The sequence below is a fragment of the Petromyzon marinus genome, chromosome 39 (genome assembly GCF_048934315.1).
Source record: "Petromyzon marinus isolate PM22_M1 ecotype Great Lakes invasive population chromosome 39, UKy_Petmar_22M1.pri1.0, whole genome shotgun sequence".
Classification (NCBI taxonomy): Eukaryota; Metazoa; Chordata; class Hyperoartia; order Petromyzontiformes; family Petromyzontidae; genus Petromyzon; species Petromyzon marinus.
This window is the reverse complement of record NC_133705.1, coordinates 17251056-17266134: the sequence shown is the minus strand read 5'-3', so window position 1 is coordinate 17266134 and position 15079 is coordinate 17251056. Positions and strand designations below refer to the sequence as shown.

Genomic DNA, 15079 nt, shown 5'->3' with positions numbered 1-15079 from the left:
TGTGTCTCTGAGTCTATGGTCTCTGTGTGAGTCTGTGTCTCTGAGTCTATGGTCTCTGTGTGAGTCTGTGTCTCAGAGTCTATGGTCTCTGTGTGAGTCTGTGTCTCTGTGTGAGTCTGTGTCTCTGAGTCTATGGTCTCTGTGTGAGTCTGTGTCTCTGAGTCTATGGTATCTGTGTGAGTCTGTGTCTCTAAGTCTATGGTCTCTGTGTGAGTCTGTGTCTCTGAGTCTATGGTCTCTGTGTGAGTCTGTGTCTCTGAGTCTATGGTCTCTGTGTGAGTCTGTGTCTCAAAGTCTATGGTCTCTGTGTGAGTCTGTGTCTCTGTGTGAGTCTGTGTCTCTGAGTCTATGGTCTCTGTGTGAGTCTCTGTCTCTGAGTCTATGTCTCTTAGTTTATGGTCTCTGTGTGAGTGTGTGTCTCTGAGTCTATGGTCTCTGTGTGAGTCTGTGTCTCTGTGTGAGTCTGTGTCTCTGTGCGAGTCTGTGTCTCTGAGTCTATGGTCTCTGTGTGAGTCTGTGTCTCTGAGTCTATGGTCTCTGTGCGAGTCTGTGTCTCTGTGTGAGTCTGTGTCTTTGTGCGAGTCTGTGTCTCTGAGTCTATGGTCTCTGTGTGAGTCTGTGTCTCTGAGTCTATGGTCTCTGTGTGAGTCTGTGTCTCTGAGTCTATGGTCTTTGTGTGAGTCTGTGTCTCTGTGTGAGTCAGTGTCTCTTTGTGAGTCTATGTCTCTGTGTGAGTCTGTGTCTCTGTGTGAGTCTGTGTCTCTTTGCGAGTCTGTGTCTCTGAGTCTATGGTCTCTGTTTGAGTCTGTGTCTCTGAGTCTATGGTCTCTGTGTGAGTCTGTGTCTCTGTGCGAGTCTTTGTCTCTGAGTCTATGGTCTCTGTGTGAGTCTGTGTCTCTGTGTGAGTCTGTGTCTCTGTGTAAGTCTGTGTCTCTGTGCGAGTCTGTGTCTCTGAGTCTATGGTCTCTGTGCGAGTCTGTGTCTCTGTGTGAGTATGTGTCTCTGTGTGAGTCTGTGTCTCTGTGTGAGTCTGTCTCTGAGTCTATGGTCTCTGTGTAAGTTTGTGCCTCTGTGTGAGTCTGTGTCTCTGTGTGAGTCTGTGTCTCTGAGTCTGTGGTCTCTGTGTGAGTCTGTCTCTGAGTCTGTGGTCTCTGTGTGATTCTGTGTCTCTGAGTCTATGGTCTCTGTGTGAGTCTGTGTCTCTGAGTCTATGGTCTCTGTGTGAGTCTGTGTCTCTGAGTCTATGGTCTCTGTGTGAGTCTGTGTCTCTGAGTCTATGGTCTCTTGTGAGTCTCTGTCTCTGAGTCTATGGTCTATGTGTGAGTCTGTCTCTGAGTCTATGGTCTCTGTGTGAGTCTGTGTCTCTGATTCTATGGTCTCTGTGTGAGTCTCTGTCTCTGAGTCTATGGTCTCTGTGTGAGTCTGTGTCTCTGAGTCTATGGTCTCTTGTGAGTCTCTGTCTCTGAGTCTGTGGTCTCTGTGTGGGTATGTCTCTGAGTCTATGGTCTCTGTGTGAGTCTGTGTCTCTGAGTCTGTGGTCTCTGTGTGAGTCTCTGTCTCTGAGTTTATGGTCTCTGTGTGAGTCTGTGTCTCTGAGTGTATGGTCTCTGTGTGAGTCTGTGTCTCTGAGTCTATGGTCTCTTGTGAGTCTCTGTCTCTGAGTCTGTGGTCTAAGTGTGAGTCTGTCTCTGAGTCTATGGTCTTTGTGTGAGTCTGTGTCTCTGTGTGAGTCTGTGTCTCTGAGTCTGTGGTCTCTGTGTGAGTCCCTCTCTGAGTCTGTGGTCTCTGTGTGAGTCTGTCTCTCAGTCTACGGTCTCTGTGTGAGTCTGTGTCTCTGAGTCTGTGGTCTATGTGTGAGTCTGTCTCTGAGTCTATGGTCTCTGTTTGAGTCTGTGTCTCTGAGTCTATGGTCTCTGTGTGAGTCTGTGTCTCTGAGTCTATGGTCTCTGTGTGAGTCTGTGTCTCTGAGTCTATGGTCTCTGTGTGAGTCTGTGTCTCAGAGTCTATGGTCTCTGTGTGAGTCTGTGTCTCTGTGTGAGTCTGTGTCTCTGAGTCTATGGTCTCTGTGTGAGTCTGTGTCTCTGAGTCTATGGTATCTGTGTGAGTCTGTGTCTCTAAGTCTATGCTGTGTGAGTCTGTGTCTCTGAGTCTATGGTCTCTGTGTGAGTCTGTGTCTCTGAGTCTATGGTCTCTGTGTGAGTCTGTGTCTCAAAGTCTATGGTCTCTGTGTGAGTCTGTGTCTCTGTGTGAGTCTGTGTCTCTGAGTCTATGGTCTCTGTGTGAGTCTCTGTCTCTGAGTCTATGTCTCTTAGTTTATGGTCTCTGTGTGAGTGTGTGTCTCTGAGTCTATGGTCTCTGTGTGAGTCTGTGTCTCTGTGTGAGTCTGTGTCTCTGTGCGAGTCTGTGTCTCTGAGTCTATGGTCTCTGTGTGAGTCTGTGTCTCTGAGTCTATGGTCTCTGTGCGAGTCTGTGTCTCTGTGTGAGTCTGTGTCTTTGTGCGAGTCTGTGTCTCTGAGTCTATGGTCTCTGTGTGAGTCTGTGTCTCTGAGTCTATGGTCTCTGTGTGAGTCTGTGTCTCTGAGTCTATGGTCTTTGTGTGAGTCTGTGTCTCTGTGTGAGTCTGTGTCTCTGTGCGAGTCTGTGTCTCTGAGTCTATGGTCTCTGTTTGAGTCTGTGTCTCTGAGTCTATGGTCTCTGTGTGAGTCTGTGTCTCTGTGCGAGTCTGTGTCTCTGAGTCTATGGTCTCTGTGTGAGTCTGTGTCTCTGTGTGAGTCTGTGTCTCTGTGTAAGTCTGTGTCTCTGTGCGAGTCTGTGTCTCTGAGTCTATGGTCTCTGTGCGAGTCTGTGTCTCTGTGTGAGTATGTGTCTCTGTGTGAGTCTGTGTCTCTGTGTGAGTCTGTCTCTGAGTCTATGGTCTCTGTGTAAGGCTGTGCCTCTGTGTGAGTCTGTGTCTCTGTGCGAGTCTGTGTCTCTGAGTCTATGGTCTCTGTGTAAGTCTGTGCCTCTATGTGAGTCTGTGTCTCTGTGTGAGTCTGTGTCTCTGTGTGAGTCTGTGTCTCTGTGTGAGTCTGTGTCTCTGTGCGAGTCTGTGTCTCTGAGTCTATGGTCTCTGTTTGAGTCTGTGTCTCTGAGTCTATGGTCTCTGTGCGAGTCTCCAGTAGGGTTGGCACTTTGTGCACTGTAGACCAAACCCGCACGTGTTTCTCAGCTGGCCTACATCTATCAACACTGCGAAGTTCGCTGTAAGAAAGTTCAACGCAGCGATACCGGGACCATATATCGGTGCAAATCGACTCCTCTTGCCACCCAAATCGGCATCTGTGTATGTTGAGTGACAGGAATCTGCATCTGTGTGTGTCGAGTGGCAGGATCAGCATCTGTGTGTGTCGGGTGACAGGAATCGGCATCTGTGTGTGTAGGGTGACAGGAATGGCTGTGTGTGTGTAGGGTGACAGGAATCGGCATCTGTGTGTGTTGGGTGACAGGAATCGGCTGTGTGTGTGTAGGATGACAGGAATCGGCTGTGTGTGTAGGGTGACAGGAATCGGCTGTGTGTGTGTAGGGTGACAGGAATCGGTATCTGTGTGTGTGTCGGGTGGCAGGAATCGGCATCTGTGTGTGTCGGGTGACAGGAGTCGGTTGTGTGTGTAGGGTGACAAGAATCAGCTGTGTGTGTGTAGGGTGACAGGACACAGGGAATAGAACCATAGAGTAAAGAGCGCAGTGCTGATGGCCAGAAGCTGGCTGAGGAACGTGAGGGGTTTGGTCCGCGGTGCAAAGGACGGTGACCCAGGGAGGCGCCTGCGATGACTGAGCAATGAGCGACATTAATGAGTGACCCTTCACCGCTGGCGGCCGATGAAGAATCGCTGGTCTCACTAATTAAGTCACAAGAGGGTTGACGTATAAACTGCTGACTTTTACCACGCAAGTAACATTTTAAATAAAATCAATAAGCAACCAATTCGCCTCCTGCCCGTGTTTGTCTCTCCGCATTAAAAAACGAAAGTATGTTTGTACACATGTCATTCACGCACGGCCTTCTAGGGATGCACATTTTCAGCAACAATGGTTTAACCCACGTAAAACTCGATATTCCGTGTCTCATCAGCAGGCAGGCCATTAGATGTGTGAAACTTATTTGTCATGTGGTGGGAGAGGTCCGGGAAGGAGGCGTGATGTCGGCTCGTAGACCGTGTTACTTACATTCTCCACAACGACGCTGGAGATTGTGTTACGTTTAACGTGCGTGTGGTGCGAGTTTAGTTCATAGAGGGTCGTTATGAAATTGCATTTCACAATCCCTGAGGAACTACAGACAAGCACGAAGGCAGCCAGGCAGTGATCTGGCGCGACCAACAATTACTCAAGCTCTGCAGTCCTCTATATATTAAGATGTTTTCAGACAATGAATGCGTGTTTGCATGTGGGAGGAAAGTGGAGCAGTCAGGAAAGCCCACTCGTGCGAGGGGACAACACTCTATCCCATACTGATGGGACACGTGGAGTCCCCATTTGTCTGTGCTGCCTTCTCCTGGCGAGTCAACGACTGGAATTGTGTACCATTTGTGCGATCCACTAACCCTCGCTGCCTCCACTGACACCGATGGGGCAAGGAGCTACGGGCAATGCGGGGCAGACGAAGTAGGAAGCGCAGCGATTGCGCTTGGGTCACATTGAGAAGCCGCGGCCCGGGGCGAGACGGCGCCTTGACCCTGGGCTCGCCTGAGGCGCGGTGCTGGAAGTTGATCGCCGTTAATCATCAACCCCGGTCCACCGACGGTGACCCTGCGGGTCGGTGGCTGGGAGGGAACTCCGCAGGTGAAGGAGGAGACCTATAAAGGAGCCCGCGGCACGGAGCAGCTCTCGTCTCTGGGTGGTCGCGCTGACATCGCGAGTCGCACCTGCAGCTCCCAGCGGCGCCGAGTGAAGAAGGTATGTGACGCGTTCCACCTGTGATCACGTCTCAATGTGCCACCAGTGATCACGTCTCAGTGTCCCACCTGTGATCACGTCTCAGCGTACCACCTGTGATCACGTCTCAGCGTGCCACCGGTGATCACGTCTCAGCGTGCCACCTGTGATCACGTCTCAACGTGCCACCGGTGATCACGTCTCAATGTGCCACCGGTGATCACGTCTCAGTGTTCCACCTGTGATCACGTCTCAGCGTGCCACCTGTGATCACGTCTCAACGTGCCACCGGTGATCACGTCTCAGCGTGCCACCTGTGATCACGTCTCAATGTGCCACCTGTGATCACGTCTCAATGTGCCACCTGTGTTCACGTCTCAATGTGCCACCTGTGATCACGTCTCAATGAGCCACCTGTGATCACGTCCCAGCGTGCCACCTGTGATCACGTCTCAGTGTTCCACCCTTAATCACGTCTCAGTGTTCCACCTGTGATCCCGTCCCAGCGTGCCACCTGTGATCACGTCTCAATGTGGCACCTGTGATCACGTCTCAATGAGCCACCTGTGATCACGTCCCAGCGTGCCACCTGTGATCCCGTCCCAGCGTGCCACCTGTGATCACGTCCCAGCGTGCCACCTGTGATCCCGTCCCAGCGTGCCACCTGTGATCACGTCTCAATGTGCCACCTGTGATCCCGTCTAAATGTGCCACCCGTGATCACGTCTCAATGTGCCACCTGTGATCCCGTCCCAGCGTGCCACCTGTGATCACGTCTCAGCGTGCCACCCTTGATCACGTCTCAGTGTGCCACCTGTGATCAAGTCTCAATGTTCCACCTGTGATCACGTCCCAGCGTGCCACCTGTGATCCCGTCCCAGCGTGCCACCGGTGATCCCGTCCCAGAGTCTGTTGAGAGTCAGGTTGAGAGGATCGGTGTGGGCCCCGAATCTCCTCCGCGCCGCTCACGTCGTTATCTGTGTCCGCTGCTCTCTGGACTTCACCCTGCACCCTGCAGCCTAACCCGGAGGTCAGAACGGGTTCGGGCACCAATCACCACGAAGCCCGATTACTTTTATTGTGCTGTGGCATGGGACGGCGAGGTCAGCTTCACCCGCGGCGGTCGCCTGGGCTGTGTTGGTGGGGGGGGGGGTTAGCCCCCACGCCGCCCCTGGAGTGGCGTGGGGGCAGGGACGCGAGGCGTCTCGCCCCGGTGCTCACTCCACCCTCCGTGACACGGGCAAGAATGTGTGTCTGTCTGTGTGTATGTATGTGTGTGTCTGTGTGTGTCTGTGTGTAGGTGTGTGTCTGTGTGTAGGTGTGTGTATGTATGTGTCTGTGTGTGTCTGTGTGTCTGTGTGTAGGTGTGTGTGTCTGTGTGTAGGTGTGTGTGTGTCTGGGGAGCGGTAGTGTAGTGGTTAGCGCTCCGCTGCGCAATGAACCCGGCAACCCGGGTTCGATTCCCGCTCACGACCGACACCAGTGACGATTATCTGAACCGGTCCTGGACCTCCCCTAGGTCGACTAAGCCTCAAATGAGTACCTGGTGCAGTGTGTAAATATCGCCACTGGGGAGACAAAGGCGGTCGGGCGTGGTGCTGGCCATCCACCCCCTCGTGTACAGTTCCGGCCTTCATAGGTGCTCGCTAACAGCACTTGCCCCTACAATCTGTCAAGGCGACACGGGGGATCTTTGTCTTTGTGTGCGTGTCGAGTTTTCACGTTGTCCCCCTGCTCCGCATGGATCCCCTCCGGGTTCTCGGATTTCCTCCCACTGATGAAGCACGTGAGACGTCAATGGGATTGGCCCAAACCTCGCAATGGTGAAAAATGACCCCGCAAATGACCCCATCGTGGGCGACCGCTCGCTTGCAGCCCAGTTGCCGAGTCGAAGTGTGCTGCACGGGGAAGGCCGCCAATGGGGGTGCGCCCTTCCACTCGCTGGCGTGATGACATGTGACGTTTCGCGCTCTGAGATGCCACGGCGTATAGGAGGGCGGCTCTGTCAAAAAATAAGTAGTTGTTACGAGTAATTATCATTGTGTACCACGGGACAAACTCACTGAGTCTCAAGACTTTTGTGGTGTGCGGCCAATTCTGTGAACGAGTGACGCAAAATAATCACTTGCATCGTTGTGGTTAATTAAAGTAACAAAATAAGTCAATTTAATTAATAATGTAACTATTTTTAATTACAGAGCAATTACTTATTTTTGTTACCATTAGCGGGTGTCTGACATGCGGCGAAGAACACCGCCCACCCCACTGAGAGAGGCGCGCGTGATCCCGTCCCCAAAGCCACTTGATGCACTGCCTGGCGACTTCGTAACCCCGTGTGTTTTGGAGTATCACCAATCTAAGTGCTGCTCCATGACTGGTTCAGATAATAGCCACCGGAGTTGGCTGTGAGCGGGAATCGAACTCGGGTCACCAGTTTGAAGCAAAGCACTACCATTCCACACACGCACTCACTCGCACACCCACACTGCAGGACAATCGGAGAACATACACACTCCACGCAAAGTCGCCCAAGTCTGCAATCGAACCCAGGTACTTCTTGCTGTGAGACATGAGTGTTACCAATGCACAATCATAAAAAAACGTATTACATTCGTATCTATTATAACTTTGATGGTGCTGTTTTTGGCTGACTGCCAGACGTTTTGGACCTTTGGGCCCTGTGCTCAGCAACTGCATTTAAAACGACAACAACAAAAACCCTCAGCCGTGATGGGACAGCGTCCTGCTGCTGGTTCCCTGTACTTTCTAGGCGCTGTGGATTCGGAGAAACCGGGTCAGCTCCAATTACAAACTTCTCACAGCTCCGCTTTTCTGCTGAGCAGCGATGTTTATTGTCCAATCCACCGACGCTGGCGATAAGCCTGTCCCCGAGTCTTACGACACGCAAGAAAGAGCGCAATGTCCCTGCTGTGAGGGGTTACAACTCACCAAGGGAACACACAAAACGTCCTCTCGCATCCCCCTTGCACAACAACGACGACTACTACGATTATTTATCCATGGGAGCCCCACGGAGTCTCCAGACTTGTCTTAAAGACGGGGGCACGCTGCAATATTAGGCTATTGCCAGGAAGGACAGTTCTGCAATTGAGTCGCGAGTGTTTTGAGGGATATGGTGTCAGAGGGATCTGCTGCTCTCAGTTGCTCTTTCGGTGGCCCTCTGGGGGTTAAACTACGCTGGGGGTGAGCGTTGCATTGTGGGTTGGACTTAAAGACGTCCCGAGTCCCACCGGGCACCACGGTCTCCCCAAACAAGGCTCAAGCGCAGCAGCCCCACGCTGCCGGTGAGACACTGAATGTCGAAACCGACCAAGAGTTTTGCTTGTGCTGCTGAAATGATGCACTGCCAGATGGCCGTATGGCTCATGAGATGAGCAACACAGCCGCGTGTGTGTGTTCATGTGGAGGAAGAGCGATGGGAGGGACGCGCGTTGTCTGCTCGTTGACTTCGTTACTCTCCCCTCGGCCATTCTGTGAGCAGTCGGCGCCTAAGTCCTCTAGCAGCGCGGTTTATATCTGTGGGAAAGAAGCAATGAGGGCAATTTAGTGCAGATTGCGCGTGACACCGTTTGCATTCATTTATATCAGAGATCACTGTCCCAAAATAAGATTGCACTAAAAACGAACCGGGACAATACCATCCCTGCCACACGAAGGCACCGCAGTGACATCGACATTGGGGAGACGATGTCGGCTGAGGTTCGAGGCTGACAAAGGAGGAGTGCCATCCGGAGGAGAGATGGAGCAACGAGATGAGCTCAGTTGCAGGAGATGGGTTCCTTCCTCACGAGACCGTTAGATGGTGGTGGTGTCTTCATCCAGCATCGGATAGAGCCTGGCTACTGGTGCCAATGGCGGTATGAATGAATCTGTCGAGGGGCATCTCCTTAGAGTGACTTGGTCTTAAAGGAGTAGCTGGTGCCGTGCAGAAACATCGATGGAGAGACAAAGTTGGATGGGTGTGGTGGTGGCGGCACCGGCCTGAATAGGTGCTCGCTAACACTCCACGGACGCGGGGGACCTGCGCTGCGTTCTGCGTGCGCGCTGCAGTAGTCGTGCGAGGAGCCGCCATGGACAAGGGGGATCCGGCGACCCAGGAGCTGCTGGCCATGGGGACGCTCTCGCCCGTCCAGCGGCTCGTCAACAAAGACGGCAGCAGCGCGCTCACGTCGAGCGCGCGGCCCTGCCACCTGCGCCGTTACCTGCGCGACATCTGGACCACGCTGGTGGAGATGCAGTGGCGCTACGTGTTCCTCGTCTTCTCGCTCACCTTCCTCGTGAGCTGGCTGCTGTTCGGCTGCCTGTGGTACCTGCTGGCGCTGGTCCGCGGCGACCTGGACGTGGACCCGGACGACCCGCCACCCAACCGCACGGTGTGCGTCAAGTACATGGGCAGCATGACGGCCGCGTTCTCGTTCGCGCTCGAGACGCAGCTCACCATCGGCTACGGCACCATGTACCCCAGCGGGGACTGTGTGGAGGGGGTGGTGCTGCTCGCCGTGCAGATGCTGCTGGGCCTCATGACGGAGGCGTTCATCACAGGTGGGGCTCCTCCCGTGCTGCAGTCCGCGCCGGACCCACGCCGACCCGGGCGGTCCTGGAAGCGGATTGGATTGGAGACCATCGCTCCCGTCTTGCGTTACACCTCGCCCCGCCACACGCTAAGCGTGCCCCCCGCACCGTGAACGCGAGGACTCGAGGGAATGTTAGGGATGAGCAACATTGTAATACCTCTAACACGTGTATCGATAGCACGATTCGTAATAGATGTTGGGGTCGGACCGCGTGAATGAAAGGTGTGTCGTGCACCTGCCTCCACCCGACACAGCCGATGATCATATTTGAGAGGCCTCTGGTCATCCACTGCTGGATAAGGGCTCTCCCAACGCTATGCCGATTGCGGGAGTTGTTTGGCCATACTTCACCGCTCTGGTCTCAGTACAGATCGGTGAAGGCAGATATCATGGGCGTGGGAGCAAAGGAGTAGAACCACACCGATGGATTCACCTCCACCCTCGTCTACTCCCAACGACGTAACCCTGCAAATAAAAACAATGACTCCATTATTGTTACCCATGCAGGAAGCCTTTAGTCTTCGGGCTATTTTTCAGGAGTGTTCTGCATTGTGATAGGGCTTAGAATCGGTTGGCCTGCTGACCCGGAGAGCACCTTCGCTTGTGAGGGGGTAACGCAGATCAACAAAGTTGGATTTCATTTGTTGCTGTACTGCCTGGACACCGTGCAGCCCACAATCTTAAGTTGTTTCAGCTCACCGATCACTGTCCTGATTTCTAGCAATTATGCCCGTGTAAGAGGCGTAATGCCAGTCTTGTCAGTCGCATTACCGTCTCACGGAAGACGATGCAGTTGCGCAATCATGACGCGTCACAATGTGGCAGAGGAGCGGCGCCATCGTGTCCCCGTCTCCCTCGTGTCCCCCGTGTCCCCGTCTCCCCCGTCTCCTCGTCTCCCTCGTGTCCCCGTCTCCCTCGTGTCCCCCGTGTCCTCGTCTCCCCCGTGTCCCCGTCTCCCCCGTGTCCCCGTCTCCCTCGTGTCCCCGTCTCCCCCGTGTCCCCCATCTCCCTCGTGTCCCCGTCTCCCCTGTGTCCCCCATCTCCCTCGTGTCCCCGTCTCCCTCGTCTCCCCCCTCTCCCTCGTGTCCCTCGTGTCCCCGTCTCCCTCGTGTCCCCGTCTCCCCCGTGTCCCCGTCTCCCTCGTGTCCACGTGTCCCCGTCTCCCTCGTGTCCACGTGTCCCCGTCTCCCTCGTGTCCACGTGTCCCCGTCTCCCTCGTGTCCCCGTCTCCCTGGTGTCCCCCGTCTCCCTGGTGTCCCCAGTCTCCCTGGTGTCCCCCGTCTCCCTCGTGTCCCCGTCTCCCCCGTGTCCCCCATCTCCCTCGTGTCCCCGTCTCCCCCGTGTCCCCGTCTCCCTCGTGTCCCCGTCTTCCCCGTGTCCCTGTCTCCCCCGTGTCCCCGTCTCCCTCGTGTCCCCCGTGTCCCCGTCTCCCCCGTGTCCCCCATCTCCCTCGTGTCCCCGTCTCCCTCGTGTCCCCCGTCTCCACGTCTCCCTCGTGTCCCTCGTGTCCCTCGTGTCCCCGTCTCACTCGTGTCCCCGTCTCCCCCGTGTCCCCGTGTCCCCGTCTCCCTCGTGTCCCCGTCTCCCTCGTGTCCCCGTCTCCCTCGTGTCCCCGTCTCCCTCGTGTCACCCGTGTCCCCGTCTCCCTCGTGTCCCCGTCTCCCTGGTGTCCCGGTCTCCCTCGTGTCCCCGTCTCTCTCGTGTCCCCGTTTCCCTCGTGTCCCCGTCTCCCTCGTGTCCCCCGTGTCCCCGTCTCCCTCGTGTCCCCGTCTCCCTCGTGTCCCCGTCTCCCCCGTGTCCCCGTCTCCCCCGTGTCCCCGTCTCCCTCGTGTTCACGTGTCCCCGTCTCCTTCGTGTCCCCGTCTCCCTGGTGTCCCCCGTCTCCCTCATGTCCCCGTCTCCTCGTCTCCCTCGTGTCCCCGTCTCCCTCGTGTCCCCGTCTCCCTCGTGTCCCCGTCTCCTCGTCTCCCTCGTGTCCCCGTCTCCCTCGTGTCCCCGTCTCCCTCGTGACCCGTCTCCCTCGTGTCCCCGTGTCCCTCGTGTCCCCGTCTCTCTCGTGTCCCCGTGTCCCTCGTGTCCCCGTCTCCCTCGTGTCCACGTGTCCCCGTCTCCCTCGTGTCCCCGTCTCCCTGGTGTCCCCCGTCTCCCTGGTGTCCCCAGTCTCCCTGGTGTCCCCCGTCTCCCTCGTGTCCCCGTCTCCCCCGTGTCCCCCATCTCCCTCGTGTCCCCGTCTCCCCCGTGTCCCCGTCTCCCTCGTGTCCCCGTCTTCCCCGTGTCCCTGTCTCCCCCGTGTCCCCGTCTCCCTCGTGTCCCCCGTGTCCCCGTCTCCCCCGTGTCCCCCATCTCCCTCGTGTCCCCGTCTCCCTCGTGTCCCCCGTCTCCACGTCTCCCTCGTGTCCCTCGTGTCCCTCGTGTCCCCGTCTCCCTCGTGTCCCCGTCTCCCCCGTGTCCCCGTCTCCCCGTCTCCCTCGTGTCCCCGTCTCCCTCGTGTCCCCGTCTCCCTCGTGTCCCCGTCTCCCCCGTGTCCCCGTCTCCCTCGTGTCCCCCGTGTCCCCGTCTCCCTCGTGTCCCCGTCTCCCTGGTGTCCCGGTCTCCCTCGTGTCCCCGTCTCTCTCGTGTCCCCGTTTCCCTCGTGTCCCCGTCTCCCTCGTGTCCCCCGTGTCCCCGTCTCCCTCGTGTCCCCGTCTCCCTCGTGTCCCCGTCTCCCCCGTGTCCCCGTCTCCCCCGTGTCCCCGTCTCCCTCGTGTTCACGTGTCCCCGTCTCCCTCGTGTCCCCGTCTCCCTGGTGTCCCCCGTCTCCCTCATGTCCCCGTCTCCTCGTCTCCCTCGTGTCCCCGTCTCCCTCGTGTCCCCGTCTCCCTCGTGTCCCCGTCTCCTCGTCTCCCTCGTGTCCCCGTCTCCCTCGTGTCCCCGTCTCCCTCGTGACCCGTCTCCCTCGTGTCCCCGTCTCCTCGTGTCCCCGTCTCCCTCGTGTCCCCGTCTCCCTCGTGACCCGTCTCCCTCGTGTCTCCGTCTCCTCGTCTCCCTCGTGTCCCCCGTCTCCCTCGTGTCCCCGTCTCCCTCGTGTCCCCGTCTCCCTCGTGTCCCCGTCTCTCTCGTGTCCCCGTCTCCCTCGTGTCCCCGTCTCCCTCGTGTCCCCGTCTCCCTCGTGTCCCCGTCTCTCTCGTGTCCCCGTCTCCCTCGTGTCCCCCGTCTCCCTCGTGTCCCCGTCTCCCTCGTGTCCCCGTCTCCCTCGTGTCCCCGTCTCTCTCGTGTCCCCGTCTCCCTCGTGTCCCCCGTCTCCCTCGTGTCCCCCGTCTCCCTCGTGTCCCCGTCTCCCTCGTGTCCCCGTCTCCCTCGTGTCCCCACCGGCTGATCCGCCCCCGTGCCGCCCCCAGGAGCGTTCGTGGCCAAGATCGCGCGGCCCAAGCTGCGCGCCGGCACCATCCGCTTCAGCAGCGCGGCGGTGGTGTGGGGGGGCCGCGGGGATCAGCGCCGCCGCCGCCTCCTCGCGTTCCGCGTCGCCAACCTGCGCCCGTCGGCCCTGCTGGACGTGACGGTGTCGGCCGTGCTCTACCGCTCGCGGCCGGGCCACCCGCTCCGCCAGAGCGCCGTCGACTTTCAGCTGGACCGCCTGGGGCCCCGGCCCTGCCCCTACTTCCTCTTCCCGCTGACCTTCCACCACGAGCTGGGCCCCGACAGCCCCCTGCTGCCGTTGCTGCGAGAGCCGTGCGGGCAGGAGAAGTCGCGGGTCGAGCACTTCGAGCTGGTGGTCTTCCTACAGGCCATGCAAGAGGGCAGCGGGCAGATCTTCCAGAAGCGCACTTCGTACGTGCGTGGCGAGATTCTACTCGACGCGTGCTTCCGCCCGGTGATGTCGCTCGGCCCCGACGGGACGTACGCCACCAACTTGGCCTGCTTCGACGAGACGGCGAGCCACGGCTTCGACGGCGTGGGCCTGGAAGGCCTCGACGCCGACGAGACGGTGTGAGGACCTCTTCCACAACGGTACCGACCGAAGAGAACAATAACATCAACGGTGTTGTCTCGATTGCTCTGTTGGTTGTAAGGCGGTCAAGTTCAATCGGATTATTTTTCACCGGCCGGCAACTCAGAGAGAGAGAGAGAAGAGAGGAGAGAGAGGCTGCCGATGTGATGACCTGGGTCACGTGTGAGCAGGTGCAGAGATGGGCAAGTTTACCAACATTCACCATGGCACCGTGCATGAACCAGCCACACAACAAACACATACACTCAACCACAGACATGCACCCAACCACACATCAAACACATACACTCAACGACACAGACATGCACCCAACCACACATCAAACACACACTCAACCACACAGACATGCACCCAACCACACATCAAACACATACACTCAACCACACAAGACATGCACCCAAACACACATTAAACACATACACTCAACCACACAGACATGCACCCAACCACACATCAGGAACACTCAACCACACAGACATGCACTCAACCACACATCATCGTGCGTGGTGGGGGGAGGGCGTTGGCAGGGAGGGGGATCAAAATAATTAAATAACTCGATTGCCCGGCCTTTTTTTAATCTAATTTCGAGTTCTGTAACTATAAATAAATTATTTGAAAGCCACGGGTCGCGGCTCATGTTTACGGTTACACTGCATGTTTAATTATATCAGACAATTGCAAAACTGCATTCATAAGTCACTCGTGCAACATTTATGACGATGCAAACTACACGGAACCCACATTACTTCCATACTTAAGTCAAGGCAGCGGATTCATTACTGACTTAAGTTAATTTCCCCTGTAGCAACAACGCGCTGTGCACTGTTAATCTGTTGTCCTTCCCCACACCTCCGATTAGCACGGTTGGCTATGTACGGTGCGAAAGAAGTTCACCACACATACACATCAATTTGCATACTTGCAAAAGAAAAGCGCATTTGTCTAATCTTGAATAAAAACGTGAAATGCACACATTATGTTACAATTAAAGGACTTCGATTATGACGGCTTTCGAGTGGCGTGCATTGACTGGGAATGGGTGCCGAGTGTGCGCAGTGCGCCACGTGGCGGCGCGCGAGAAAGTCGAGTGGAGAATTCGTGACGCGCAGTCGACCCTAATTGTGACGTCACAGACCCGCGGCTCCAATGCGCCGCAGATTCCGGGAATGGCGGCGTCGAGGGCCGCGGTGGAACGACGTTTGTGAGCGGACAGCGGCCTCCGTGCAGCCGATCACAACTAAGAATGTGTGCTTTACTGTCCGTGCAGGCTTCATCATCATAATGGGTGCAGATTATATCTGCGGCCACGAGATGTCGCCACAAACTACACCGTTGGAGAGTTGGTCTGCTCATCAATTTAATTGGGAGCCCGATTCGTGACATTTCACCGAAGTCACCTGGGCACGTGCGAAGGAGCGCCTCACGCCCGTAATTGCCGGTGTGCCCTGGCTCGCTGTGGAAAATACCAAGGGGGGGGGGGGAAGAGTCCTAATTATCCTGGGGTGGAGATGAATCTTCATCGTGAGGGGTGGTGGGGGGTGTGAGCGGTGTCCAGGCGCCCACCAACGTGTCCGGGAACGGC

General features: G+C 56.5%; 2 protein-coding genes across 4 annotated transcripts in view; one reads left to right on the top strand and one right to left on the bottom strand.

The window, feature by feature from the left end:
* The window catches only part of LOC116950397 (inward rectifier potassium channel 13-like), a 33472-nt gene extending 26706 nt beyond the window's left edge, over positions 1-6766 (bottom strand). Inside the window, exons 1-2 of the mRNA XM_076072796.1 lie at positions 6729-6766; positions 5754-5926 (exon numbers count right to left, since the gene is read on the bottom strand). Of these exons, the coding sequence (XP_075928911.1) occupies positions 5754-5926; positions 6729-6766 (211 nt within the window). The remainder of the gene's footprint in view (positions 1-5753; positions 5927-6728) is intronic.
* Positions 4067-14502, top strand: LOC116950572 (inward rectifier potassium channel 13-like). 3 transcript variants are annotated; one of them, XM_076072974.1, is made up of 4 exons: positions 4067-4935; positions 5821-5944; positions 8986-9477; positions 12887-14502. In XM_076072974.1, the coding sequence occupies exons 3-4, from the start codon at positions 9006-9008 to the stop codon at positions 13477-13479; spliced, it is 1065 nt and encodes a 354-aa protein (XP_075929089.1). In that variant the 5' UTR covers positions 4067-4935; positions 5821-5944; positions 8986-9005; the 3' UTR covers positions 13480-14502. The 3 variants fall into 3 exon arrangements, with proteins under 3 accessions (XP_075929089.1, XP_075929088.1, XP_032824364.2); XM_076072973.1 differs by having other exon boundaries at positions 5796-5944; XM_032968473.2 differs by lacking the exon at positions 5821-5944.
* Positions 14503-15079: the final 577 nt, after the last annotated feature.

What these genes read in the sequence shown, in the direction of transcription:
- LOC116950572 (XM_032968473.2), top strand. Translation starts at nt 9,006, where the DNA reads ATGGACAAGGGGGATCCGGCGACCCAGGAGCTGCTGGCCATGGGGACG. An exon ending in GACGGAGGCGTTCATCACAG is followed by an intron (nt 9,478 to 12,886) that starts GTGGGGCTCCTC and finishes TGCCGCCCCCAG; the next exon opens with GAGCGTTCGTGGCCAAGATC.